A 27,665-nucleotide genomic window follows, 5' to 3' on the forward strand; every position below is an offset into this window, starting at 1 on the left:
AAGGAAACGTCAATTTAATATGTCACTTGCATATAATTTTAGACTAACCATAGCCTAACTTAAAATCAATATGTAAGTAGTGTAGTGTAATAAATAAATATATGTCTATGCTTTGATTGATAATTTTAATTTTATTAAAAATATGTAGATATTTTAGTTAACATTTCTTATCTATTTAAAATAAGTCACTATACAAAGTATTCAATTAAAATCGTTTTAGAATTTTTGGTAAAATCTTTGAAATAATGTTTAAAAGAATCTATAAATTTTTAAACATTTGTGGGAAATGTTATTGTTTACAACTTTTTTTAAAACATTATTATGGTTTTAATACTACAAAGTCAAGAATATTACATGCCTTTAGGTTTAAAAATATAAATTATTTAAACCTGATTTAGCTGCTGACCTTTTTTCCATTTAATTTTTGTGACAAATTATTTTTTTGTTACTTACAGTAAATATATCTAATTTTGTTTGTTAAGAACATAAGTTCTTAATCCATAACGATTGCTTTATTATTGTTAAAATTTAGTTCCGTGTTCAGATTTTTTTACTCAAATAAAAATTAGTTTTTTGAACAAAAAAGTTTGAGTGAAAGTCACTTTAAAAATCGTAATATTTTCATTTTGTTACGTAACCTTAATTTTTATGCAATACACAACTTTTTATATTTTATTACAAATTTATTTTAATTAATGTTTAAATTTTATCTAACTAATGATATATTATAGAACTAATAAAATCCAAATGATATACTGGATTTGAGAAGTCGACTATTAATGAAAGGAACGGGATAAAAATCAATACTCTAGAGACATGCGTGTACATGACTCGAGGTATAGAGTTTAATAACAGTAATAAAGGCGTAAAAAGATCTACTGTTAAAAAACTCAAGTGATTTCTTTTCTTTAATATTAATATATCGAATTTGCAATATATTAAATATCAATAGTCAACTTATTTTATTCTTTATTATGTTGGTGTTATTGATTTGGTTGTCAACAACTTCAGAGTGGTGGTGCAGTAGTGAATGCGCGTAGTGTTATTGTTTTGTGGAAAAAATAGTGAAACTTAACTAAATTTGTTAGAAAAACTGTAATATTTGTTTGTTGTTTTTTACTTTGTTCTTTATTATTTCTTTTACAACTGGAATATGTTATTCTTCAGTTTGGTAAGTACATATTTAAGCAACATCAACATCTCCGTAGGGCGGTAGGATCGATTAGAAATTTGCTACAATTCTTTGCATATTACAAATTTTATCACTAAAAATAGTGATATTTCGGCGAGAAACGTAAATTTAAACGTTTTATTACAAATGTTAGTCGAAGTATTTCATTAAGACGAGTTTTTCGATCGTTTCGGATTTGCATCCTCCATATTTTACTGCTACGTGCATGGTACCAACTACATAATATAACTAGGTATGGCTTTCGATTTTTGTTACTTCTCTATTTAAATTCTTCATTAGTTGGAGATTTTCATTTGTTCCTTTATTTTTATGATAAAATTAAGTATTAAAAGTTATATCTTTGTCACAACTGTGAGATCGATAAAAGATGTGATTGATTGAGGATGTACTTTTTATTGTTTTGTGGTAACTTATACACATGTTTATTATGTATTTTGACTGCTTTTGAACATTAATCTGCATTTTTAATAGACATATTATTATAAAGAGTATGCATATACTTTTGGATCTACATATAGATCCAAAAGTATACCTTGTGTATATATGTGCCACATATTTACCAATTTCGGATGGTTTTTCAGTACCAACTACTCTTGATATTTCATCGAAATGTTAAGGGAACAATTTCAGGCAGATTATAATTTATATTACCATTGTAACTAATTATGAGTAATACTAATGTAAATTTTATGTTTACACTTAATTTAAAAAATTGTACTATTGCATCACAATCAATATAAATTAGATTAGATACTTATAATCTGAACATTTCCCAAACCCCTACCAAAGTCTTGCAAATAGAAACCTATCTATACCTGAATATGTCGACTAAGGCACATTTGCTACTAAGCATACATTGAAGAATATCAATGTCATCATTCATAAAATTATTATTTTTATCACCAAGTGCCAATGAACATCTTTTGTGTGAATGGAGGTAAATTGAAGCTAAGTTGACTCAAAAAGCCTAATTGGAGCAGATAGTGACAGATAGTGTCTATTAAACTCTCTTCCAATACCACTTTGAAATATTTTGCTGACTATGTCCGGGGGACGAATACAGACGCACACACTTTTGCGAATTAATGTAACCTTGGAAAATACAAGTAGAACTGTATTGCAATGTAAATACTTGGCAGTTCTCTTATGTGAAATAAAACACTATGACAAATTATAGAGGTATAGGTTTCTACATACCTTAATACTTAGCATTGTACTATGAAGGATCATGTCAGATACACTAACAAGAAGTGAAATAAGTTTAATTGCTAATTAGTTTATGCAGACTGTTTATCACCGATAACGGAAAGAGTAAGGCAGTAGGCATTTCCCATTGTGTAAGGGATCTTGATACGGCAAAACAAACTTTTCATATTCAATTTTTTTTAACAATGATTATTACTGCTTTCACTTCATTGTTGATGCTGATGTTCATAAGTTACGGTAACCCCTTATTTTTAGGAGGATGCTAAATTTTCTTATACGAAAAAGAAGAAAATGGGCATGTGAATAAGGAATTGAATTAACATTTTATCTCATTTACCATTGACCAGTTGAGAAACAGGTCATGAAGATGATTGTTAACTGAGAATTGTACTATTTTAGTTGACTTGAACTGTACTATTGACTACATACACACAGTAGGAAATATTTTTAAAGAATATAATATTAAATTTCACTGCTGCTTAATGGCCTAATGTAAAGCCTTTGACACCTTAAACCATTCTATTATCTGGAAGGCACTATAAATACAAGATGTAGAACAAAAATATAAGAATTATAAGCAAGATTTATATTGATACATCTGCTAAAATAGTGCTAGAAAGGAGAGAAGATCCCTGTCATCAAAGTTAGACAACATTTGTGGAAGTATTCAGAGAATGGGAAAAATAATCTTACCCTTTTGACTCAATATAGAAATCACGAAAGAATCGAAAACATACAAAAGGTACAGGACACTCATAGAAATTATCCTCCAATTTTCAAGGCACTATCAAAAGCCCTGTGTAAGAAGATAGAAACAAGTCAGAGAGCAATGGAAAGAAGAATTCTCAGAGAGAGTAGAATTGATAAAATTGTAGATGAAGACCTAAGGGATAAAATAAAGTTGATGGATGTGTCATTTAAAACAAAAACAATAAATGTGGAAATGAGCACAAGAGATGGCCTGAAAATTGGAACAAAATGTTAGCAATATAGTGCCACAGAGATCATAAAAGGAAAAGAGGTAGAGAGTTCTACCATTAGGAGGATGAAATAGTGGAGATAGCTGGGAGAACTGGATCAGAATAACAATCGACAAGAACAAGTGGAGTAAAATGGGATCACCTTTACCGAAAGGCACACAATTAGCAAAACAAAAACTGTATTGAAAGTTTTATAAATTGTAAAGTTTTATAATTTGTAAGGTTTTTTAAAATGTTTAGTTATAAGGTTTTTTTTTTTAATTTTTAAGTTAAGTTAGAATTCAGAAGTTAAAATTAAGTTTGCTTGAACTCCAATGTAGAGTGACAAGTGACCAGTTTCCTTTGAATCAATCTATTGGCCTAAAATGCGAGTTCCTTCTAGAAAGAGTAAGGAAGCCTTTAGGTCAATGAGTTCAATAAAGAGCAGTGTCAGTCGTTTCTCTTATAAACATTCTCAATTAAGAATATGCAATATATACTTTTCTTTACATGTACAAATTTACATTGACAAGAGATAACATATCATTGTTACATGTGTTTTATCATGATATATGTTACCTTCCAAAACATATATTCAACGTCTGGTATAAAGGGTACCTAAATAAGATTTTTATTGTATCTGTGGCCTTTTGTTGATGGTAAATCAATATGGATGATTTATTTCAAAAATGTGTATTAGGTCTCTGATATTGTTGTTTCATATAGGGAAGAAAATGAAAATCTTGATTTTACTTAAAATGTACACAATTGTAAACAATGTAGTTAGTACAGGAAGTTCAATGATTTATTTGCTTATAGAATCCAACTCACTCAGAGTTGCAATGAACTATTCAATGATGGTTTCACTAGTTTTATTTTTATTGAAATATTATCAATACAATAAATTAGTCCAAATTTCGAAAAAAGTAGTAATCACTTTGACTGACAAGACCTTTAAAGCATGGTAGGTGACTTGGACTACCTAGTCACAGTTCCTCTAATTTATCAGTCGCCATTCGTGCAGTGTATGGCCAAGCATTGTCTTGAGCTTTTTCATCATCTTTTCCTTTGTTTACATCTGTCGGAAATTTCTGGCCAGATCTTATAAAACTGTATAGTATTGTAAGATTATGTATTATACTAGCAAGAGCCCTCCAAACTATCTCTTATATATCCTCTTTGGATCAGAGTTTCACTGCTCAACCAAGTGCCCAAGTGGTATTTGCAGATTTCACGGGGTCAGTCGGGCGCCACGGCGAAGATGGTACCTCAGTTCTCTTTGAACCTTTTTATCATTTAGAATCAACTTTGTAAGAAAGAGCAGTCGGTTACAATTAAAGGGAAAAAATGAATCCTTTATGTAGTGAAATGGATTTTTTCATGATATTTACGATAATTACCTAAAACAGATCAGAATTATACAGGTATTCATTAGTCAAAGAAAACAATAAACAAAGAGAATGTTAGAAAATATTGTGTGACCCCTCAGTATGAATCTCAACCTAATAAGTAAAGCTGAAACAATTTTTACGAGATGTAATTAATAAATTACTTGCTGGTATGTCTCGACATACGAGCAAATAATAGACGACAAGTAAAAGAAATAATAGAACGTAAAGGAGGGATTTTTGGCGAAATATATTTTTAAACCTAAACGGAATTTTGTGACCTAAACGTTTAAAAATAAATTTCAACATTTCTTAATTTATAATTTTATCTTTATGTGTATGTGTAAGTAAATAACTTCTTTCAATAATAGTTAAATCTTTCGATTTTTATTTTGAGTTATTGATATAGGTGGTCATAAACTTTGGGCCGATCATCGACCTATTTAATTCATACGTGAAATAACTGATTCTACATATATATTAGGCCATATACTACCACAGACTACCAATAACATTTTTTATTCTCCTATAGCTTGTTTTGAAGTAAATTACAATGACAACACTGATTTAATTTTACATTCGCACGTTATTCATCTATATAAAAGCAAAATTTTTCACGCACGCAAGCAAGCAAAGTGTTATCATATTAAGAAAGGTATAGGTGAGCAAATACTTGTCAGCAATTATTATTTGAAACATTAAATGAGAAAAATACTTAATATAATTACGCTTGCTTTCTTCCACTTGAATTTAGTAAATGATTGTAAACATCTATGTATTAGGAGACAATAACACATGAGTGCGTTTTGCGCCGACAATTTTGCTTTAACAGATTAACCGGAAACAGAAAGTGGTGGACAATTGGTTGCCGCTCAGTCGCTTGCGGCATTGTACATATTTTATCTCGGGCAGATCGCGACTTCGCCGGTAAGGTCACTTTTACTGGTAGAGTGATGATCTGGAAATAAGCTTTAATATTTTCTTGTACCAAACTTAATTTAAGAATGTCTCAGAGATAATAGATCTTGGTAAAAGTTACTTCGTATTTCATGTGAATTCAAATTCGAGACATATTTTCTAAGTTCACATTTAACTATAACCGAAAAGTTTTTAGTGGCTACCACGAACCGGTAGCCGCGGTGTAGGTAGACCCCCCCCCCAGGGGGACCGACAACAGCGTCAAGGTCGCGGGAAGACGCTCAAGTCATAGTGACTGGCTGGAAGCTGCAAAGCTGCTGAAATCCGACGTCATTTGCAAAGTCCTACGCTACTCTTGCTGGCCCGTGGTCTATTCCAGAACATTAAGACCAGCCGTAATTTGAAAAAATGGAAATTTGTGTAATTCGTGATTTGTTAACAGAGTTTAAATCAGTAAATAGTAGTAGGTTCCCACTAATTAGGTCGACGTGGTCATGGTCGCGAGAGGTCGCTGAAAACCGGCAGCGCAAGACCGGTCATTGTGGCGATCTTTAGGGGAGACTTATACCTTGCAGTGGGCGTCTATCACTTGATATGATGATGATGATGAAATAATCGTTTCGTTCTTCATTATGTGAAATTTTGTCCGATGACTTTTTTCCTTCTTGGTAGTGACATGATACCGTTGTTGTAGAAATTTTGGAACGTCTGTTAAAAAAACTTTACAAGTAGTTTGCAGTCCTCTTTTGATGGTATGTATACTGCCAGTAGGTATACTATAATACTGCCTAAAAATTTTGACATCCGGAGGTGCAAGGTTACATAGGGCAGATGCATTATCGCCTCCCGGTCAACAATTTTCGTTGTGGTCTCAATCAAATCAAAAAGCAATAAAGTCGTGATATTCTTTGAGCTACTATTTACACGAGCTCAAACGTGGTCGTACCAACCTTAGGTGTGATCCGCGTTTAACCCATTGATCGTACTGGATACAAGCTTTATTACATAGGCAAAAACAATCGACCAAGTCGAGATTCGACCTTCCCGGCATTTACTAAACGGGTATAATCGATGTGACAGCCTAAGTCGAGTTACCTTGTCACTCCATGAGGTGCCCGCTGAAGCGGTCTAAAAGCTCGTCGGCATCGCAATCCGGTGAAACAGTTGTACATAACAGCTCGAGCCGGAGTTTCCCCGGGAGCCCTCGAGCTTTGCTACCTTAAGAGATGTTTTAGGCCAGGAGCCCTTGCTTGGAATCTGCAAATTAAAAAAAAGTTGAAATTTTGGGCTACCCACCCTACTTACTGTCCCGTCCTGTATTTACTAAAAAGAAAAAGTTCGTAAAATATGATTTAACTTGCCAAAAGTATTTTTGTACAATTTTCAATGTCATCTATCCTATAGCTTGACATTAGACCATAATCCCACAAAGCGTGAGGAGATTTATTTAGCAATGGAAAAATAAAAAATTAGTTGATGCAATAAGTCAAATTCAACACTCATGTCGATTGAACTTGAAATGAAACTGAAATCTTAGTCTAGTTATTTTTCAATTGTTAAATTTTTTTGTCATCTGCGATACATGTTTAAGTTGCAGTTTACTAAAGATCATAATGCACGGCTAATTTAGAAATGTAGATTTTTTTAATTAGTTTAAAATGAAGTGACTACACAAATTATTCCTTTAAAACTTACTATTGGGTTTAAAAATCGTGTTTAAGGAGTTTTTATGTTGGTATAAACGAAAAGCGACCTGCGTATCTTGTAGCAAATATTTTTGTTTTTTAATTTTTGTAACAAATTGATCTAACTTCAGGAATGTATATCTTCTATATTCATATATTGGCATCGCCTGTGGCCAAATTTGTGATGCCTTGCTCATTGTCGTTTGCCTACAGGTGTTTGTCCATTTTTTTCACCGTTGTTGTCATTGTTCTTTTCCGTAGTCACTGTAGCTTGTTAATTACTGGACTTTATCGTAAACCTAACATCACAAGCAGAATAAAGCAGACTATCGAGTACAAATGTACGTCTAGACATACGTGTGCACGTATACATGTGCATGTTTCACATTGCATAAACTTAATGCAGCATACCATTAGATCAAATTCCATTTATTTGGTAAATGGCGTAATAACTTTTGGGCAAATACCATCGGTATTGACGTCTTAGATTGAAGCTGAAATGTGAAACTTGAACTTTTTTATTTGACGGAATTTTTTCACATGGTCACACCGTGATAGGTGTATTGTATCATATAGTCGTGCCACAATATTTATTATAATTATTTTTTATTGTACGTAATGTTTACGAATATTACAATATTTTTGTTTAATACATGAATATAAAACTATTAACAATATATAAAGTTTATTCGAAATAGTCTCCATTGACTGCATTTATTCTTATAAACGTTGAGGCCAGTTATAGATAGCAGGAAAGCACTCTTTCGATGGGAAAATTCGTCACTGCCCATCTGCTGACAGATTACTAATTCCTAAGTAATATTTTGTTTATTTTTAATTATAACAGTATAAATCGCCAAACTAAGTACAGTACCCGGCGATAAATATTGCACATCGACATTTGGAAAGTGACAATCGGTTACTTTCGTCTTCGTAGAGCGTAGCACGAAATGCAACGTCTGACAAAACGTCACATAGGTATGGGGTAGATAAAGTGCTCTACGAATCCGAAATTAGCCGATTGTCTCTTTCAAAGGTCGATGTGTAATATTTATCGCCGGGTACCGTACATGCATAAGATTGTTTTGGCCTTTTCTTAGTTAATTGTTTCCGTATTTTTATTGTTGTACGTTGGAAATTTGATTATAATATATAGCTAAGGAAGTGCACACACAAACCTGTATATAAACTCATAAAGTTTATAAAACTTTTTTACAATTTTATATTGCTACTATAGGGAAAACAAGTAGAAAATCTAGTAAAAATAGTTTTATAATAATTAGTGTCGATGTTAGAAGGGGTAAAAGACTTGAGTTACTATAAACAGTTATAAGCTATAAGCATGAAATTTTTCTGCGCCGTAAAATAGTTAAGTTAAAGCTTTATCTTTGAGTTTTTTTAACTCATCTCAATTTAACAAATAATGGTGTTATTGACAGTGTTACAAATGAATATTACGAATACATTTATTTTACTTTTAACCAAAAAATAGTTCGCAAGCAACATAACAGAATTTATACAAATTGTAATACGGTAGGTTTATAAATTGTCGCTCGATTGTGCGCTCTGTGAAGTTCCACGAATTAATACAGGTCCCTTAGGTAACCTATAGAGCTCACCGCCCTGGTTCGCCCTGGAGCTTCAGTCGTAAATCAGTACTCGCGGAGAGTTGTTGCTTTTCGCACGCTCTTTTCCGACTTGACCGAGAGACGGATAGCGACGGTTGATATAAATATTAGTTATTTTTCTTTTTTTATTAGAATATACTGACATATCTTTTTGAAACACGCGATAATTCATATTTTCTGGATTTGTTTTGAATAGTTTGGTAGTCATTTATAGATGGAAATTATATTAATTTCTTTAATAATAGGTCTATTGAGGCTTTCGTAATAATTTTTTCAGATCTCATTATGTAATACGATAATTTTTGTTAGTTTTTTTATTTTTAAAGTTATATTTATATACGAAGAATTTAAATTGATCAAGTTAAAACAAGAATAAATATAACGTTATGCAGTATATTTTAAATTTGTTTTTAAATATGTTTAGTGGTCTATTTCAAATATAATATTTTTTTCAAATCCGAATAATTTTCAACACGTGAGTTTTCCGGACTTATATACCTTGTTGAACACTAACGCGTGTAATCAAAAAACTTGAAAAAGTTGTACCGTTAAATTCATTTACAAATTTTCATTTTGCTTTGGAAATACACTATCTTAATAAAACCGTTGCTTATTTTTTACAAGGTTGCCTGCTTATGTTATGTAGAAATTTTGGAAAACACCATGATTAAAGTTAGATTAGAGTAAATTTTAAACAATGTACCAGATTTTTTTTTATTTTAAATATATTTACAAAAAAGCTATTCAAAACATAGCGCCCCGTTTAACTTTGTATATCAATAACATGCGTTTCCTTGAATTAGTCTTATTTAAAATGTTTAACGGTATAAATTTGTTTAAACGAATCCTAAAAATATGTGAGAAGTTTTCTGTTCCAATTATTCGTGTTGGATAAGCACTAAATTGAGTTCGAGTGCAACGGTTTTCGTTTGCGGTAACGATCGCATCTTTTCCAGGTACTTTCAATTGATATGAACCACGGGCTACATCGAGCTGGCTTCGAAAACGTACTACCGCTGTAAAATAATCAGTAGTGGTTTTTTGCGTATTAGCCACAGCGAGGAGAAGGCGCCACGTGTGGGCCTGCGTTCAACCGGGGGCGGGCGCTTTGCGCCGCCCCACAACGGTATATGTAAGTACTTGATGTAACAATCCAAAAATATTTGTCTTTATTATCCACTCTTTGTTTATTTATCTACTTCCATTACAAGCCAATAAAACATTGTCTCCTAGTGATGACAATATCACACCTAGCTTTAACAAAATCACTCTTACTATGTCACTGTATTAGCAGCGAATTGTAAATATTATATATTAAGTTATATATATTACGTTACGTACCATGTTCAACAGTTACTTACGTCTCTGCGCGTTCTTCGGTTGCGAATGCTTTTTACCTGTTGCGCTACGCTACTGTGCATTCGTTTTGTTACACTTTATTTTATTTCGTATAGTTTTGACGATTTATTTTTGCTAGGCCCTTTTATTTGTGTTTATGTTTTTTTATTCTGTGATACATAACCTAATGCTTTGATTTTTTTTTTCGCACAGCGAATGTAACTTATTCTTATTAATAAGATTTAAAATGTTTTTAAGTAATTCCTTGTCTAAATTATTTTTTATTTTTGTTTATCCAATCTTTATATTTTTAAACCAGTATTTAGCAAAGAGGTAGGAGTGATCGTGTTTATACCTCGAAAAAATGCTTTGACATGCATTTGAACATTTTGCTCCTAAGCGTTTTATTATTTTCTTTATGGGAAGGCTAAGCACGAATATTAGTGTGGGTTCTATCTGTTAAAGGTTGTAATATGTGTCATAATCAACTAAGATACAAAGTGCTCCTATTTTTATCAAAATTTGTATACCAAAAGTTAAAAATGTGTTCGTAATAATATTTGGGGGTGGTACAGTCAGGATCTAGCCCTGGATATAAAATTTAAAATTAAAATCGTACTTTAATATTTACGGTATTGAGTTCATTAAAAGCACTAACTTTTTTAAAATATTCTAAACTGTATTTCTGTTATTTATGTGAGTGGTATATTTTGTATAGGGAGGTCTTGCAGTGGAGGTTATACAGCAGAAATGATCACGATGTTGTATAAAAATATATTGTATTTTCAATAAGTAGCATAAATATTTTTTAGGTTGCTACCACGTTTTCGTCGGATTTAATGGCATGGGATTTATATACAAAATAATGTTTATTCAGTTGGATTATAAGGAACAAAGTATTCATAGAAACATTCGGCGATTCCTCCAAAACTCAAAAATAACTCATCTTTGGGTTATATACGTGTATATTAGTAATTAGATTTTAATAAGTTTATATTTTACAGAAATCTTTTGAGGCAGCCCTTGTTTATCTTATCTTTTCATAACACAAATAATTTTAGTATAATATTAAATGCATCACCGGCGTATAATAAGGCATTCTCGCTATGCGATAAAATAATGTAATCACTTTTGTGATTTAAAACATTCTCTGCCGCATAGATTTAATCGTTCTAACTTTTTTTTAACTAGATTTTACTTATTATTTTTTAATGTCTTAATTATGGTTTTACTTTTATAAGTCTTTAATTGAATCTAAACGTGTTAGTGGAATCTACGACAGTGTTATCTTTGTACTGTGTTTGTCTTGCAAGCTAAGCGTTACTTGTGAAAGACATTCGTCTTATTTTTTTCGGCTATTCCGAAACATGTCGTTCGAAGCTTAAAGTTAACAGTACCATCCGTGAAGAAAGCTAACACTAACACTTTCGCTACGTAATAATTGTCAGTGAACAGAATTGAGTACAAAAGGTGTTAAATAATATAATATTTTATCTTGAAACTTGTATTATTGGCTGTATCGATGACAATAATTTCATACATATCATATAGTATGAAACAAATAATTTGACTACGTTAAGATTAATGTTAAGGCGCATTTAAATTATTTACTTCAGAAGCTTTTGTGTTTTACGCTAACTTTGTACTTTTTAATTAATTCAAGTGATGATAAACGCTTTTGTTGTAGTTTTAATTTAATCTTTTTTTATTAATTTTGAGTTTGCGTTTCAATTTTGTTGGTTACATTTAAGTTTTAATGTAGATATATATTAACGAAAGTTTTTTTATTCAAAAATTTTGAACTAAATGTTTACATTAACTGTTTTCATTACAAAATTCATTCTGGGCCTTAGTATTTATTTGGATTGTTAAGCCATTATGATAATTGTTAATTGACTTAACTTTCATGATTTTATCTTAAATGTATCTCTATAAATGGATGTAGCGAAAGGTAAAATTATTGTTTTTTTTATTCAGATACCCTCCAGATGGTTTATTGACATCCGGAAATGCAAAGCATGATGTAGTACTGGAACCGCACATCATCGCACCGGATCCCTTCGCATCACACGCTTATTTCGATGATATCTCCCAGGCAGACCTGTTCCTGTTAACTACGTGAGTATCTAGAATGTAAATTTATTTCTTAACACGTTGACTGCCACGTCACCCGTATTCGGGTGACGTCAAGTTCCGGATCGGGCCGCGTCACCCGTATTGGCGTGACGCTTATTTGACTACTTGCACAGACATTTGTATGTAAAAGTATATTATTATAGATATTAATATATTAGTATAAAGTATTGTTATTCAAGTAATATGAAAATGGTTTATTAAAAAAATTATGGAGAATGCCAAACTTTGTAACATTCTATACAAAGCTGGGGTTGGTTGGGACGACTCGAACAAAGTTGTTGTTTTCTTTATATCATCTCGTGTTTTTGATCTACCCATTCGACGACTTTTATCTGCATAACACTGTTTGCATGCACGTCTAATGCTTCCTCCGGAATCGTTTTTTCGAACGGCGATATGGTTATATATATATTATATAAATATAATGCCTTCTACGAAAACATGGATGTTGTACTATCAGACAACCCAAATGATTTTGAAGCTAATATTTCCCTAAATCTCCTAATATTTACATCTCCCTCGCTTCGCCTCTCTAACAAATAAGTTTTCCCTTTTCCTTTTCGACATTTCAACGTATTATTTAATAATAATAATATTTACCCTAGGTTATATTCAGCTATACCGCTCGTTAGTCGGCAAATAGTCAAACTGAGCCTATACAATACCGAAATAAGAAACAAGTGCAAAGTATCAAAAATAAATGACTGAGCATCACATCATGAAAACAAACGGGGTGGGCGGCTGTTCTTGCGACAATAATCGAATCGAATTTTTAAAATATCGAAATACACCCCGTAGCGGTACACGTGGCCTGACGGAGATTTCACTGTAAACGCGCGTGGCAGTCAACGTGTTAATAGAAACTTTTTGCAATGCTCGTTACAAAAACAAACTGACGATGTCGTACTTACTTTAAAAATAATTCAGGAATCAATGATATTATTACGATAAATCTAAAGCTGCGATGCATATTATTTCAATAATTACTTTAAAAAATCATTAATGAAAGTTTAATGTTGATAAAAATTTTCGTCGGCGAAACGAAACTGTTAAAAGTGTTTTATATAAATTCAAAACAAAAAGTGTAAAAAAAAGCTTTACATTGTTGAATATAGTCAATAAACTTTTATTCTTACGTCTACGACTTTGTCTGCTATATTGCAAGTTATAATTAACAACTCTTACACATTTTGATGATATTTCGGTCCAGGAAAATATTTTGGTACTATTTGATTTGATAATTATAAAATATGCAATTTTCATCTCGAAATCGCCTACCACTGAGAAACAAGTGAGAAAGAAAAGTAGCGTCTATCTCCTAGATTAAGTCAAAGTTTATGAATGTGTGCAACAGATGTTACAGCCGCCTATAATTTCGATATCAACAAAGGCTGGCTTATAGCGTTTAGCAACTTTCTTTCAGAACTATCTCTCAAGGAAGTTTATTATGAATTAAACAAACTTTAGGTTCCAGTTAGGTGTGGTACGAAAAAATTTTACCGCCTAAACTTATTCGCAAATCAACAATGCCATTTATACGGAGGTGTTTTCAGAAGGACTCCCTTAGTCTCTTGCCCACTAACAATAATAATTAAATAAACAATATTTGTACCATAAAAAGTTAACCTAATTTTTAGAACACAGTTGTGAGCTAAAACAACTTGCAATTGTTTCGGTTTAATTTTAATATTTTAATTAATAATCTATAAGTTACATTCATTTTACAGTGATATTGGAAAGTTGCAAAAGTTTGTGTTGATTTTGTACGAAAATAAACATCTGTACTTTAAATACTAAAGAGTAAACAGAACATAAACAATTAATTTTAAATTTTATTATTCCATTGTCAAAATACATTAAATAGTTACATATTTATACTTTACATAGTTATATATGTATATATTTTTATCCTCATACACAGTTTTCGTCTTAAGTCATGATATATTTTTGACAATTTTTTTAGGGCTGACGGACCAAACACGATGAATACGGGGGAAGATGAACCAACATCTGGTTTAAATGGAAGACTCAGACCACGAAAGTCTAACTCCAACTCCCAACTGAATCGAATTGGTAGAAATTCTGAGGGTAAAAACTTCCAGGATAAACCTAGAAAAACTCTTTGTAAAGAGTCGCCAAACAAAACAGATGATCTCGTTAACAAGTCTGACAATGTAATTCCACAATTTCTCTGTCCGTTCTGTGACAAAACTTTTATTTCTAAACAAACTGCATCAAAGCATGCTCTTCGCATCCATATCTCGTCTTCGAAACAAGACTTTTTAATTGATTGCCTCTTTTGTAATCATGCTGAATCTGAGTCAAGTAACATTATCCGGCACATGGTGGACAGCCATCCTAACCAATATTTTGCTTGTCTCGATTGTCACACTCGATTCCCATCAACGTCAGATCTAGCCGAACATAAACTCAATGTTTGTGAAAAATTGAAGCTCCCGTACCGCAGCAAACTTCGACAGAAGTCTTTAGAGAGCAAAAAAAATAAAACATCCCCAGATTCTGATACGAAGGAATCATATCATTGTGAAAATAAAGATTTTCCCAGTAGTTTTAATGGTATCGTTATCTCATGCGAGCTGAAACCAACACAAGTGCACGATGGGGCCGATATTGAAGATAACATAACTACAAATTTAATATTGCCTTCGGGAAAAAGAATAGGACACAATGTAATAGACAAAAACGCAATAATCGTCTTAGATGATATACAGTGGAATAAACGTATACCATCTAATTTTTCATTCCATAACACAGATACGGATCAAATTCTGTCTAGATTGGGTGTGGTACACAGATCTCCTAGAGCCAGTGAGTCTACAAAAAAGGATTGGCCTAAAACTATTCACGACGCGAATCAAAAGTTTGAAAAATGTTTCGATACCAGTTTTTACACTAAAGTCGCCAGTAATGTTCAAGAGAATTTGTCTAAATATTTAGATGGAACATTCAATACTAATCGGGATCCGGATTTGATCATAAAAACAAGGAAGTCTAAAAATTGCGTTGTTATTAACACTGCCGAAGGTTTTCCAATACTCCTGGCCAGAGAACAATATTCTCGAACTATATTCGACGGCTATTTGCCGCGTGCTTTAGCCCCCAGGCACAAATGGAAATGGGAAAGTTCTGAAAATGATAAGCTTGTTATTAATTCTTGTCAAATGAAACGTGATTCGCACCTAAAAAAGTGCATAATTACTTATGTCTCTAACTTAGATATTTGGACACAATTAAGCATGCGGAAAAAATTTGAAGATCAGTTTGTCAGCAAACCTTTGGAAAAAAAGACTGAAAAACAAAATATTATTAGTAAGGAATTAAAAGAAATAATCGAAAGCAGAGAAATACCGATGACTTCGTCACAAAGTTTGAAGTATACGGAAAAACCGGCCTCTGAAAATTTTGACTTTCCAGCTATGTTAGGTTTAACACCGAATACTAAGCCGTACGAATTGCAGCCTGCGGTGCTGAGCGGCGAATGGGTTCGTCCTCGTTGCTACGTGTGTTGCGCTTGTGGAGAACAAACACGTGATTCACGAGCACTGTCCGTACATATTTCAACCCAACATCCAAATGCACAAGTGCAGCATTATGAAATCGTGGGCGAACCACTTTTAAATGCTGACATTTTAAAACACTTGTATGTTCCTCCCAGCCAATCATCTAATAGAACTCGTCCTCTTAGAGGTTTACGAGAGTGCACAAAATGTAAAAAACCTATTTCCCTCGAAGACTTACACCAGCATATGTTGGATTGCGCTGGTGACACACCAACTGTAAGAAGAAAGTGTCGTTACCGACCATTCGGCGTACGTAAACGCCGCCCGCGTCTACCTGATAATAGGATACGTAAGAAAATGCGTAAAGATATTCGATCAGGACATACAAACAATAAGAATCATATGAGACCTAGACCAAAAATCAGATCGGAAGTAGGTGATGGTAAGCAAAATTTTTCTTAATTATTGTTTAAAAAAATTATAATTTTTAACAGTTTGTTTTTTTATATTACAGACCATAAATAAAATTTTTGAAATTATTTAAGTATTTGCCGTTATTGTTATGAACTAATAAAGTTTGTTTTATTTCAGCTGAAACTATACGTAAAATGCTAGCAGATTTACCAGCTAAGCGTCATCGATCTGCAATCAATCCATTAAATTCATCGTCTCGAAAAAAAGGTGATCTTAAGAGAAGTAGTTTAATAATGAAAAAAGGATCAAAGCATCAAAATTTTAATGTTTTGCAAGAATCTTCCCCTTCAAAACCAAGAAAATATGCTGTTGCAAATGATGAAGACGATGACGACGATGATAATTTACCGCTGAGACCGAAAACGAATGACGCAATAAAAAAAAATTATCGCCAAAAAGAATCTTTAAGCAAAAAAGCAGCTAAGAATAAAGTTAAAAGGTCATCCAACGACAAAAATTTTAATGACGACAAAACTAATAGCTGTTCTGTTGATTGCACTGATAGTATCGAACCTGACAAGATATCCATTACAAATAATTCGAATCCAGTGAATATTAATGCGAATTCCTTTAACGTTAGGGAACATTCAAATCGTGGTGGATCTAACAATAGAGACGGTCAGAGACCAAGTAGCAGCGGGCAGAATGCAAATTCCCAAAATTCTATTACACCAACACAAAATGCTCCTCTTAAACATTCAATAGCACGTCTTACCGCTGATTCCGAGACTCACGATAAAGCAGTACAGTTTCATCGTCTATTCCTAATCCAACAAGAGTGCAATAACGTGGACGAACGACACTTACCATCAGATCGGCGCGTCCTTTTCGAAAACGAAGCTGTAGTCACAAAGCTTGATAAACCACCTTTACATTTCAATCAACGAGGTTTATTTGATCTTCAAAATCACCGAAAGAATAAATTAAGTAAGCAACGCAAGGGATTAAATGATTGCATTGCAATGTTAAAAAACAAGTTAGTACCTAACTCGGACGCGACCATCCCTGGACATGTTTCAGTACAATGTGGCACCGATGATCCTATAGAACAAGAACCTATAATTATGGAACCAAGATTGGGTTTAATAGATTCAAACTTAGACTTTACCGACAGGTCTATTTTATTACCACAAATTTCCTTACAAGAAAATCAACAAGAAAAAAAATGTAATGAACATGTCGAATCATGTAAACCAGATTATACTAACTCTACTAGTGAAATTATTTCGGATTTGCATGATGAAAAATTTGTTTCAGATACTGAATTCAAAGAGACTACCAAGGATAAACAAATTGATGTATTGCCTAAAACAAATGAAAATCTACCAGAAAACGATACTTGTTTAACAGAGATATTACCGTTACCACAACCAAGGAATACTGTTATAAAAAAGTCTCCTAAAACGACAGTAAATTGTCAAATCCAACAGGAAGAGATAAATATGAAACCTGCTTCTATTATAATGGAAAGAGCAGATAATATCGATTCAAGTACAAGATTAACCGATTTTCAAATAAGCGATGCGTTGGTATCTTCTAATATTTCCGAAATTGAGACAGAATTCAATCGTGGACAAACACTAGTTGAAACATCGCTACTAAATAAAGTTGGTGAATGTGAAATTGAATGCTATCAATCTCAACATATAGAGGTTGAACAAAACGTTATGGCTTCTAAAGTAAACCAAGAATTTTCTCCAGACGACCTTTCGTCAGTAATTCCACCTGCACATGCCAGTACCAAAGTAGAGTCCATTATTTCCACACCTTTAGACCTGTCCGGCAAAAATTTGCATTTAAGTACTCAAGAAAGCTTAAATCGAAATAGTTCTTTTATGATGAATAATTATGATAACTACGAGACTTTAGACTTGTCTAACAAAAACATCAGTGTTGACGAAATGCTCAAAGAGAATGTAATAGCAATTGATAAAATGCCATTAGACGTCGTTGTGGATTTGAGTATTAGACAAAGTCCACAGACATCTTTGCAATCAATTTCAACAACTTTGTCGTCAACAAAGACGACTTTCATCGAAGAAAGTAGAACAAATTTGGTATATGAAAGCATTAGTGAAAACGTCCCTACAGACTTAACGCTCAAAAAGAAGGTTGAGAGTGCCAGTGTTGATTCAATTATACAAAGATGTGAAACGATAAGTTATGATATACAAGATTTATCGAACCGTAAAGCTAAGCGGGGAGAGAAAATTCAAGAAAATTTGAAAACAATTGATTATAGTAAAGAACTACCAAGAGATTTGTCAAAGAAAAACGTCAAAGACAATCTTGAATTGAAAAGTGACACTTTCGTGCCTGCTACTGTTTCTGTATATCATGAAATGGAAGTACTAAGGGATTGTCAAACTTTAAAAACTTTTAAAGAATCTGCAGTTGAATTACCTCGCGATACAATCAATCCAGTAAAAAGGGCCAACGAAAAAGTTCAGTCGACAAATGACGAATCTAATTCATCAAATCTACAAAACCATTTTTCTTCAATTGGTAAAGGCACTGTTAATACAAATATAGTTATCAACAAAAATAAGGAAAATGAAGATTTTAGTAAGTGTAACACCATAACCGCAGTCAGTCAAAAAGGTACTAGTGAGGTGATAAATTCGTCGTCAGGCTCTATTATTGAAAGTCCTTCAGTTATAGTACCTCAAGAACAGTTATCTTACGTAGTAGATAGTTCTACTTTTAGCTCTGCCGTTACGACAACTTCTGTAGCTGATACTTACGAAAATAATTGTGAAATAAATAAGGATTCATCCACTTCGATATCTATTTATACTCCAACTGAAACTACAGTAGATACAATTGAAATCAATGAAGATGTTTCTGTTGTAACATTGAGCGATAACTTAAGCGAGCAGTCTTTATTATTAACAGACAATAGATCAACCAACGAAGTAAGACATTTCGTAGCACAAAAATGTAATACTACTAGTGGTACAAAAAATGAAAATTATGATTTAGTCGAAGAGAAAATAATTGATTGTGACGTAGAACAAGACACAGAAACAGCAAGAAAAATTGCACTGCTACCGAAAGAACTAGTAGAAATATTAGGTACGATGCCGGCTGGTCATAGAAATCAGTTGCTGAATGTGCTACCTCAATATGTATCTACGCCGGTAGCCGTTACAACAGCGGAAACACGACCAAGTTTAATTAATGATTCGCTGAAACGTTATAGAACCCCATCTCCGGTTAAGCGTAAAGTTTTATCGATGGAATACTGTTACGGCGATCATGTATCAGAAAATACTGATCTTGCGACTCCTAATGTAAACGCGCAATTAGATTCAAAATGCCACCGAAGAATATGTTTAAATCCGGATTCAAATCCAACGTGTCCAGTTATTTCACCGGACTCTTTACAACAATCAGTTATACTCAAAACACCTATAGTTTCAAACGATAATTATTTACCTAGCAAAATTTCTGAACGTGAATATTCTTCTGTAATTACTGGAGATGTCAGTCGAACCGTGTCTGTTCTAAATAGACAATCAAGATTAATGTCAATTGGAGACATCCACAATGCTATTATTGATTTAACGGATGATGAAAATATTCAAGAATTGTCAGAAGAAGTGCACGTTATTGAGGATGATTTGGTCGAAAACATAACGAAACAGAGTTATCAACCACATCATTTAGATACTTCGTTTGATTCGCCAAGACAAAAGGGAAGCAGTGAACAGACTGCAAGTCTAAGAGCAGTGAGAATTAAAGCACCTTCTGAAAGAAATAAACATACGGGATCCGAGTTTAATGTACAACAATACCATAACATAGAAACTGAAAACATAGCTGACAAAAGGAAATTTTCCAATGAATGCCCTAAAGGGACATCTCGTATTTGTGATGCACAAAGTGAAAATTGTGGTGTAGAAGTAATTAATCAAAGTGTTACAGTTTCTACTAATATCATTCACGCACCTCCAATGCAAAACCTTGATTGTATGGAAGAAACTCTTATCTCATTTGAAAACGAAACTCAACAGGTCAATGATAGCTTTATCGTAAATCCTACTGTAATTTTAACTCCTATTTCACTCGAGAAAAGTATAGATGTGCTTCAAGAAACTGATAGCGAAAACCGTAGGGCTTGTTCAATAAAAAGTATGTCCGGCTCTTTAGATACTGATGTTATTATATTGGATGTTGAAGATACAAATGATCCTAATATACATAAAGACTTAATAACAAATATTCGCAATCCAGAATTAAACTTAAAAGACCGATCACATACAGAAGAGTGTGTTTTAACAAAGCAGCATGAAGAAAAGTTTGTAGATGGAGATGAGGATTCGGAAGATGATGTAAGTTTGGCAGTTATGGTTCAACAGAAACAATATAATCAGTCAAAATTGTCTTCTTGCAATAATAACACGCTACATACATCTCAGGAAATTACAATAAATGATAAAAAAAGAAAGAAACGAAGGAAATCTAAACAATCCCAGTTTAAGAATAAGTTAAACAGTAAAGAAATATCTAAAAAATATAAAACTCAATCAAAGAAAATGGATACGTCTAAAAATTCGGCGGACAACATTAACAGTTCTCACAGTGCGACTTCGACAGTCGAAATTGATAGAAATGGATATTATGAAGAATTAACCCAAGTTTTAGACAGTAGTAAATTATATGAAACTGAACAGCTAGGCGATACATACAAAAGAAATATTAAAAGTAGCCGAGACACGTCTCGATCAGCTTTGGTGGATCATGGTAACCAAAGTGATGGCGTTAACATACATAGTAATGAACTAAATAATTTTATAACGAAGACTTGTAAACAAATTACAAAAAATACGAGGCTCGGAAAAGGATATACCAGGAAAGCGGATACTTTCTCCACTGTAATGGATGACTGTTGTACCAATTTAAATAGTCAGAAAGAAACTGATGCTCAAAGTAAAAATCAATATTCACAAAATACCGAAATAAAGGAAAATCAATCTAAATATAAATATTACACATCTCCGCAAAAAGAACAATGTAGAGAAAGTATAAAATTGCCACGGGTAAATGAATATTCGTCTCCTTCATTTAATGAAAATACTATGTCGATGGTAAATGAAATTAACGGAGAATATAGAAAAAAGAAATGTCCAGTAGGCTGCGTTGTTCATAATTACGAACCAATTAAACCGAAACAATATCCGATCAGTGTCGTTAATTCTAAGAAGTCTAATTCATTATTTAATTTAGAACAAGTCGAAGAACAGCAAGGTGTAGCTATTTCTACAGTAGAAACTATTCCCGAGTCCAAAATTACAAGTATTAAAATAAAAAAACAAGGTAATAAATGTGTACCTTCAGATATAAATAAATCGAAACAAGTGGCGTTAGTGAACGAAGAAATTAATACAACACCTTTACGTCGTAGCCGTCGTGGTAAATCCATGTTTGTTGAAAAAAAATTGACTGAAACGAATGTATCAAAACTCACTGAAACCGTTGAAACGAAAGCTCCGCTGACAAAGAAGCAGTTAATATTCTCTAAGCTTTTATTAGATGGGGAAAAATTATCGAAATTGAAATCGAATTCTGCAGTTACTAAAGAACCAATTGTTGTTATCAATAACGTCGACCTAAGTCCTCAAATTTTGTCTTCTGTTTGTCAAAATAATAAAAATACTAACGAGTCACAACAATCTACGAAACAAGTTCAATGTACGAAAAGGAAGAAGTCACCTCAATTGAAACGGAAATTTAAGAAACTCAGGCCTGGAGACGATGTTGATAGCTCAGCTATTGCCAACTGTAATATTATTTGTGAAAATGTTAGTGGTAAAAGTACTGATAAACAAACACACGCTTTCAACTCCGATTATGTTCAGGAGAAAGCAACTCTCAACGAGGATGAAAGAATTACAGAAAATGAAGCCCAAATAATGTCATTAAAGTACACTGAAGATAACAATCAGAAAACGAATTTTAATTCAGACCTTGGCGTTCCTGTAATTAAAACAAATTCTACAGAAAAGAGAAAAATATCCTGTACTTTGACAAGTGTTGAAGTAGAACGCAGTTCTGTGAGCAAAAAATCTAAGCAAATGATTGAATCCGAAAACGAAGTTAAAAACATTGAAAATGTACAACGAGACAAAGCCGAAGGTTTTAAGAAAAGTAAAACTAGAAATAATAATTCAGAAACTAAAAACAAAACTTGTTACAACCGCAGTATCCCTGCTAGACGAACTCGATCAAAATCTGTTGTTGTAAAATCCAGTACATCATCATATGATCCCTACGACATAGATTTGGAAGAAATGGTTGAAAAAGACGAACCTTCCAGTCGAAGTTTATTAAAATCAAATAAAGCTCTCAACAAGCTAAATTTCGTAAGAGACAATGAGGACAATAAAAATAATAAAAGTGAAACATCTTGTGGTCTAAATACAGATTCATTGACAAATGATGTCGTTCTAATGCAAACGGTAACCAATTCAAAAGATGACACAAGTGATTCCGATGATTCCTCCAAGAGTGATGTTCCTTTAAAGAAATATATCGAAGAAAGAGAGAAAAAGAATTTAAAGCTAAACAGTAACGATAAAACTGAAGTGAGACATATTGTCGAACAGACAGCAACAGATAAATCTGAGAAGAATGACAATACGCAAAGTGAGAATAGCATCAATCAACAAGACAACGAAACAAACAGATCTGAACAATTTATGGAGAGTTTCGGCTTCTTCTCGGAAAGGAAACCGAGAAAATCAAACTTAATCGCATCGAAAAAAATAACGGAAACCTTTAATGAAGAGGAAATTAAAGATTCAGACGAGGTAAGTGATGAGGCTAAAGAACAAACGACGAGTGTACCTGAAACGGAAACGAATAAATCAAACGAGGAAGAAAGTAATTCTGCAGATTCATCTGAATCACCAACAAAAAAAGCTGCTAAACGTGGCCGTAAGAAAGCTGGCGGCACAAAGCCACTTACTACGTACTGCAAAATATGTAATAAAGAATTTCGGCGTCCAGATAACTATTTGAGACATCAGATAACATTACTTCACATTGCAAAGTTATCTGAAATTGAAATGAAAGTTAAAACAATATCTGTCTGCGAAGAACCAAATTATCTTATAGCTTATAAGCAGCATCTTGACCGCCTTAAGATGTTATCTGAAAAGGCTAAGCGTAAAAAAAGTGTAACTAAACCTGTTACGAAAATGGGTCTGCCGAGTTTAGAGGAAATACTGGCAAATGTTAACAAATCTGTTAGGGAACAACAGCTATCACGAAGAAATCTTAGCCGCGATGAAGAACTATTTATTGATTGCTGTGAACTATTAAAAGAATCCCATAAACCCGATGTAAGTAATAATACAGAGCAAGTGACTATTATATCCAATGACGCTGAACAAGTCACAGTAGTATCTAATAATACTGAACAAGTAACAGTATTATCTAATAACACTGAACAGGTAACAGTATTATCCAATAATACTGAACAGGTTACAGTGTTATCTAATAATACTGAACAGGTCACAGTTTTATCTAATAATACTGACCAGGTCACGGTAATATCTAATAATACTGAACAAGTCACAGTAGTATCAAATAATACCGAACAAGTCACAGTTGTTTCAAATAATACTGAACAAGTCATAGTAGTATCTAATAATACTGAACCAAATTTGGCAACTACTGATACAACTTCGACACCCGAACTTTCCGTGACTGAGGAAACTACAATAGTCGCAGAGGCAACCGAGACAAATGATGAAAATGAAGACGCAATAAATGAAGGCGACGTAGATTCTATAACTGCACAAAATATATTGGAAAGTGAAGAAGTGCGTAATTTGGAGAACGATTTAATATCAGGTTTGAAAGAAGCAGCGGCAAACTCATTAACACAGGCTTCCGGAAGTACTGATTTACAACCAACATTAACCAAAAAAACTTTAGATCAAAAGGAAGAAAGTCATGTGTTATCAACTCCTCTCGAAGCTTGTAGTTCTGTCAAAGAAGCCGAGGAAGCAGTACAGAAGGAACTCGTGAAAGCACCATCAAAAACTAAAAAGAACCCAGAAATAAAAGAAAAGATGTACCCAGACATAATTGAGAACATAGATATTTTTGAAGACAAATTTGATAAAATTAAAAGAAAATGCAGGTCACAAGCTGCAGCTGCTAAACAAGTTCAACCTTTAGTAGAACCATGTTCAAGGTATTAATTGATTTTATTTTATCACTAATAATTAAAGTAGTAGGTATTCAATTAAAAAATGAGTTTTAAAGGAAAATTTAAAATGGTTAGTAGGTAAATGTATACTCTTAGGTTTTATTTTCTCATGAAAATAAGAAGTAATAGAATCGATGTAAATCTAATTTTTTAGTTCGTTTATATTTTGTAACAAATGTCGTACCGATTATTATAACATCGTCGTAACCACTTTTGATTTTTTAAGCTATCATTTGTTGTTTCATACGTTGTCATCTCAATGTACATTGATTTTATTTGTCGATAAAATTGTGATTATAAATTTTACATCGTTCTTTCAGTCATAAGGGAAAGAAAAAAACAGAAAAGAAGAGGGGAAAGAAAACAGCTAAAAAATCTCATCAAAATGCAATACCAACAAAAGGAGCTTTAAAGGGCTTCGATGGTTTAAAAGCAACAATACCGACAACGGATGTCAATGTAGCAGAAGTTGTTGTATCGTCTGAAAACGTGTCAAAGAAAAAGAAGACAGGTAATTCTAGAAAAAAGGAAGAAAATATTGAAATTAAAAATAAGCATTTAGAGCATAGAGTAAAAAGTACACAAACCCAAAAAATTGACGTTTATGAGTTTTTGGACAATGAAGAAGCAGAATTGATAGAATTCAGACCATCGACTTTAATTGAAAGGTTTAAAAATGTAAACAGCAAAGATATGCCTAGTACATCAAAGTTTATGCCAGAGACTGAAAAAATAGACCTTTCAAGTGAAAGCGGCTCTGACGGCGATGACTTCGTTTATGACGATTACGTTTGTAGTGACGACGAAACTGAGAATAGTCTGTTATCGTGTGAGCTAGGAAATGGAAGAACAGGATCTGAATTTAAAAAGAACAATACACAATTAAAACGCAAAGACGTTGTTGAAAAAAATGCGGTGATGGGTAAAATATTTAAAAATAATGCTGTTCGGACAGAAAAAAAAACAAGTAAGATCAAGGATCAAGGTAAACCGAAAGCAAATTTGGATCAGCTGTTTGATAGCTTGCTAGTAGGTGAACCAGGGCCGAGTTCTGTAAGTGTTAAGTCACCCCAAACGGACGAATTCTTTTCAAGAAATCATGAAGAAACTCAGAGAAATAATGAATGTACACCATCAAGAAAACATGAACACCTATCACCGAGAAAATTGGACTACTTCTTTTCTAGAAAGTTCGAATACGGATCTCAAAAGAAAAACGAATTTTCATTTTTAAAAAGACATGAATCAGATTTTTACAGGAAATATGAGCCTGACTCTCCTAAGAAAAACGAACATGAATTTACTAAAAAAGATGAATCTTTTAAGAAACATAAGTCTGCATCGCGGAGGAAAAATCAATCGACATCTCCATCAAAATATGAAACAGTTTTTCCCAGTAAAGATGAATATTTATTTTCACGAAAACATGATACAGAAATGTCTACATGTGATTCAAGAAAAGTCTATTCTTCAACCTCTTCTTATAAAACTGACGTGTCTCCAAAAAAACGGGACAGTCATTCTAAACATATGATTTTTGAATGTGCGCCCTCGACTTCTAAGCAACATAATTATACTTCAGCAGTAGTTCAATCGTCATCACATAAACAAGATCTTCATAAGTATGACACTTCTTTAAAAAAGTACGAGTCGTCAAACTCGAAAAAACATGGTGAAGAACGTTATCACTCCTCTAAAAAATATAATCTGTCATCCAAAGCATACCTCAACCTTTCTCCGAAGAGGCATAAAAGTAAATCATCAAGCAAACATAATTCGAAAAGGATTAAAAAACGGATTAGTAATTCTCCAATTTCAAACGATGATAATATACAAAGATATCCCAGGAATAAATTCAGAGATGAATCTCCGGCATCTGAATTAGATAAAAATGCCGACAGTACTTCTGATTGTGCTTTGGATACGGTGGATGAAACAACGTCGGATGAGGCGGGTGTTGCGCGACAAAGGGCTCGTAGAAAATGTACTGTTGGTAAACAAAATATTTTGGCTGAGACATGGAGTTCAGAATCAGAGCCTGATAGCGGCCCTCCTCGGCCAAACAGTGCGGAATCTATAGTGTCATCAGTTGGACGTAATAAAAGAAGGAAACGAGAAAGGCAGCTTTATAGCAACCGACGGGGTATAAGTCGTCAGATGCCTATTAAACGGCAAGATGTAGAGAGCAGAGTAGCTTTGTTTAAACGGAGCATTTCGAGCGTTAACAGCGAAAGCGGTGCAGCCATCGCAGGAGGCAGTCAATCTTACGGTAGTAATAACAAGGAGGGAAGTCAGTTAAACAGCAACGACGCCGGCCCGAGTACATCTACGCGCACGTCAACTAGTACTACAGCTTCGACCACTTCGAAACTCACCAAGGGCTCAAGTGGATCTTCGAGCTTAAAATCTCGCCGGCGTTCTACTGCTTACTATTGGTCGTCGGATGGAGAAGAAGAGCAGGAGCATATTCCTCAACACGGCTGGATTGTCGGTGATAGCCATAAAAAGTTAGTAACCATGTTGGCGCACGCTAAAGGCCGGAAGCGCAATAACCATGATGATAAACGTCATAACGTCGAGTAGGATTTTATTTTAGATTTTTATGAATATGGAGTTTGTAAATATGTTGTAAATAAATATCTAGTTCTTTATCAATGTCATTATTATGACAATTCGACCAGGTACCCTATAAAGCTAAAATTAAATTGAGTTGAGTTCTGTAAATACTGTATATCTTTTATAGCATATTTAGTTAAATTTTTTTATGAACCTTCAGACTCAGAAAGAATTTATTTATTATAATATAGCACAGTCCTAACAGTGCTGTAGCTCGAAAACTTATTTTTTCCCCTAAGTTTTTGACAACCCTGGCCTACTGTATCCATACAATAGTGTGCACTTTCAGAGTCAACTTTTTTTGTATAAAATTTCTTCAAATTTTAATATTTAACATCTTTTAAGGGATGTAGCAATGTTGAAGATAATACTTTCAGCTTAAC

The 27,665-nt window shown here is 33.2% G+C and overlaps 1 protein-coding gene across 1 annotated transcript; it reads left to right on the plus strand.

Annotated features, from left to right (window-relative positions):
- The first annotated feature begins 1,100 nt into the window (after positions 1–1,100).
- LOC137933246 (serine-rich adhesin for platelets-like) lies at positions 1,101–27,317 on the plus strand. The gene is made up of 6 exons (XM_068777117.1): positions 1,101–1,171; positions 9,933–10,108; positions 12,292–12,432; positions 14,414–16,413; positions 16,563–24,651; positions 24,987–27,317. The coding sequence occupies exons 4-6, from the start codon at positions 14,433–14,435 to the stop codon at positions 27,247–27,249; spliced, it is 12,333 nt and encodes a 4,110-aa protein (XP_068633218.1). The 5' UTR covers positions 1,101–1,171; positions 9,933–10,108; positions 12,292–12,432; positions 14,414–14,432; the 3' UTR covers positions 27,250–27,317.
- The last annotated feature ends 348 nt before the right edge of the window (positions 27,318–27,665 follow it).

Source organism: Battus philenor, unplaced genomic scaffold, assembly GCF_028537555.1.
Source record: "Battus philenor isolate CCGP_79_NKW_IND1 unplaced genomic scaffold, ilBatPhil1.0.hap1 SCAF_1, whole genome shotgun sequence".
Classification (NCBI taxonomy): domain Eukaryota; kingdom Metazoa; phylum Arthropoda; class Insecta; order Lepidoptera; family Papilionidae; genus Battus; species Battus philenor.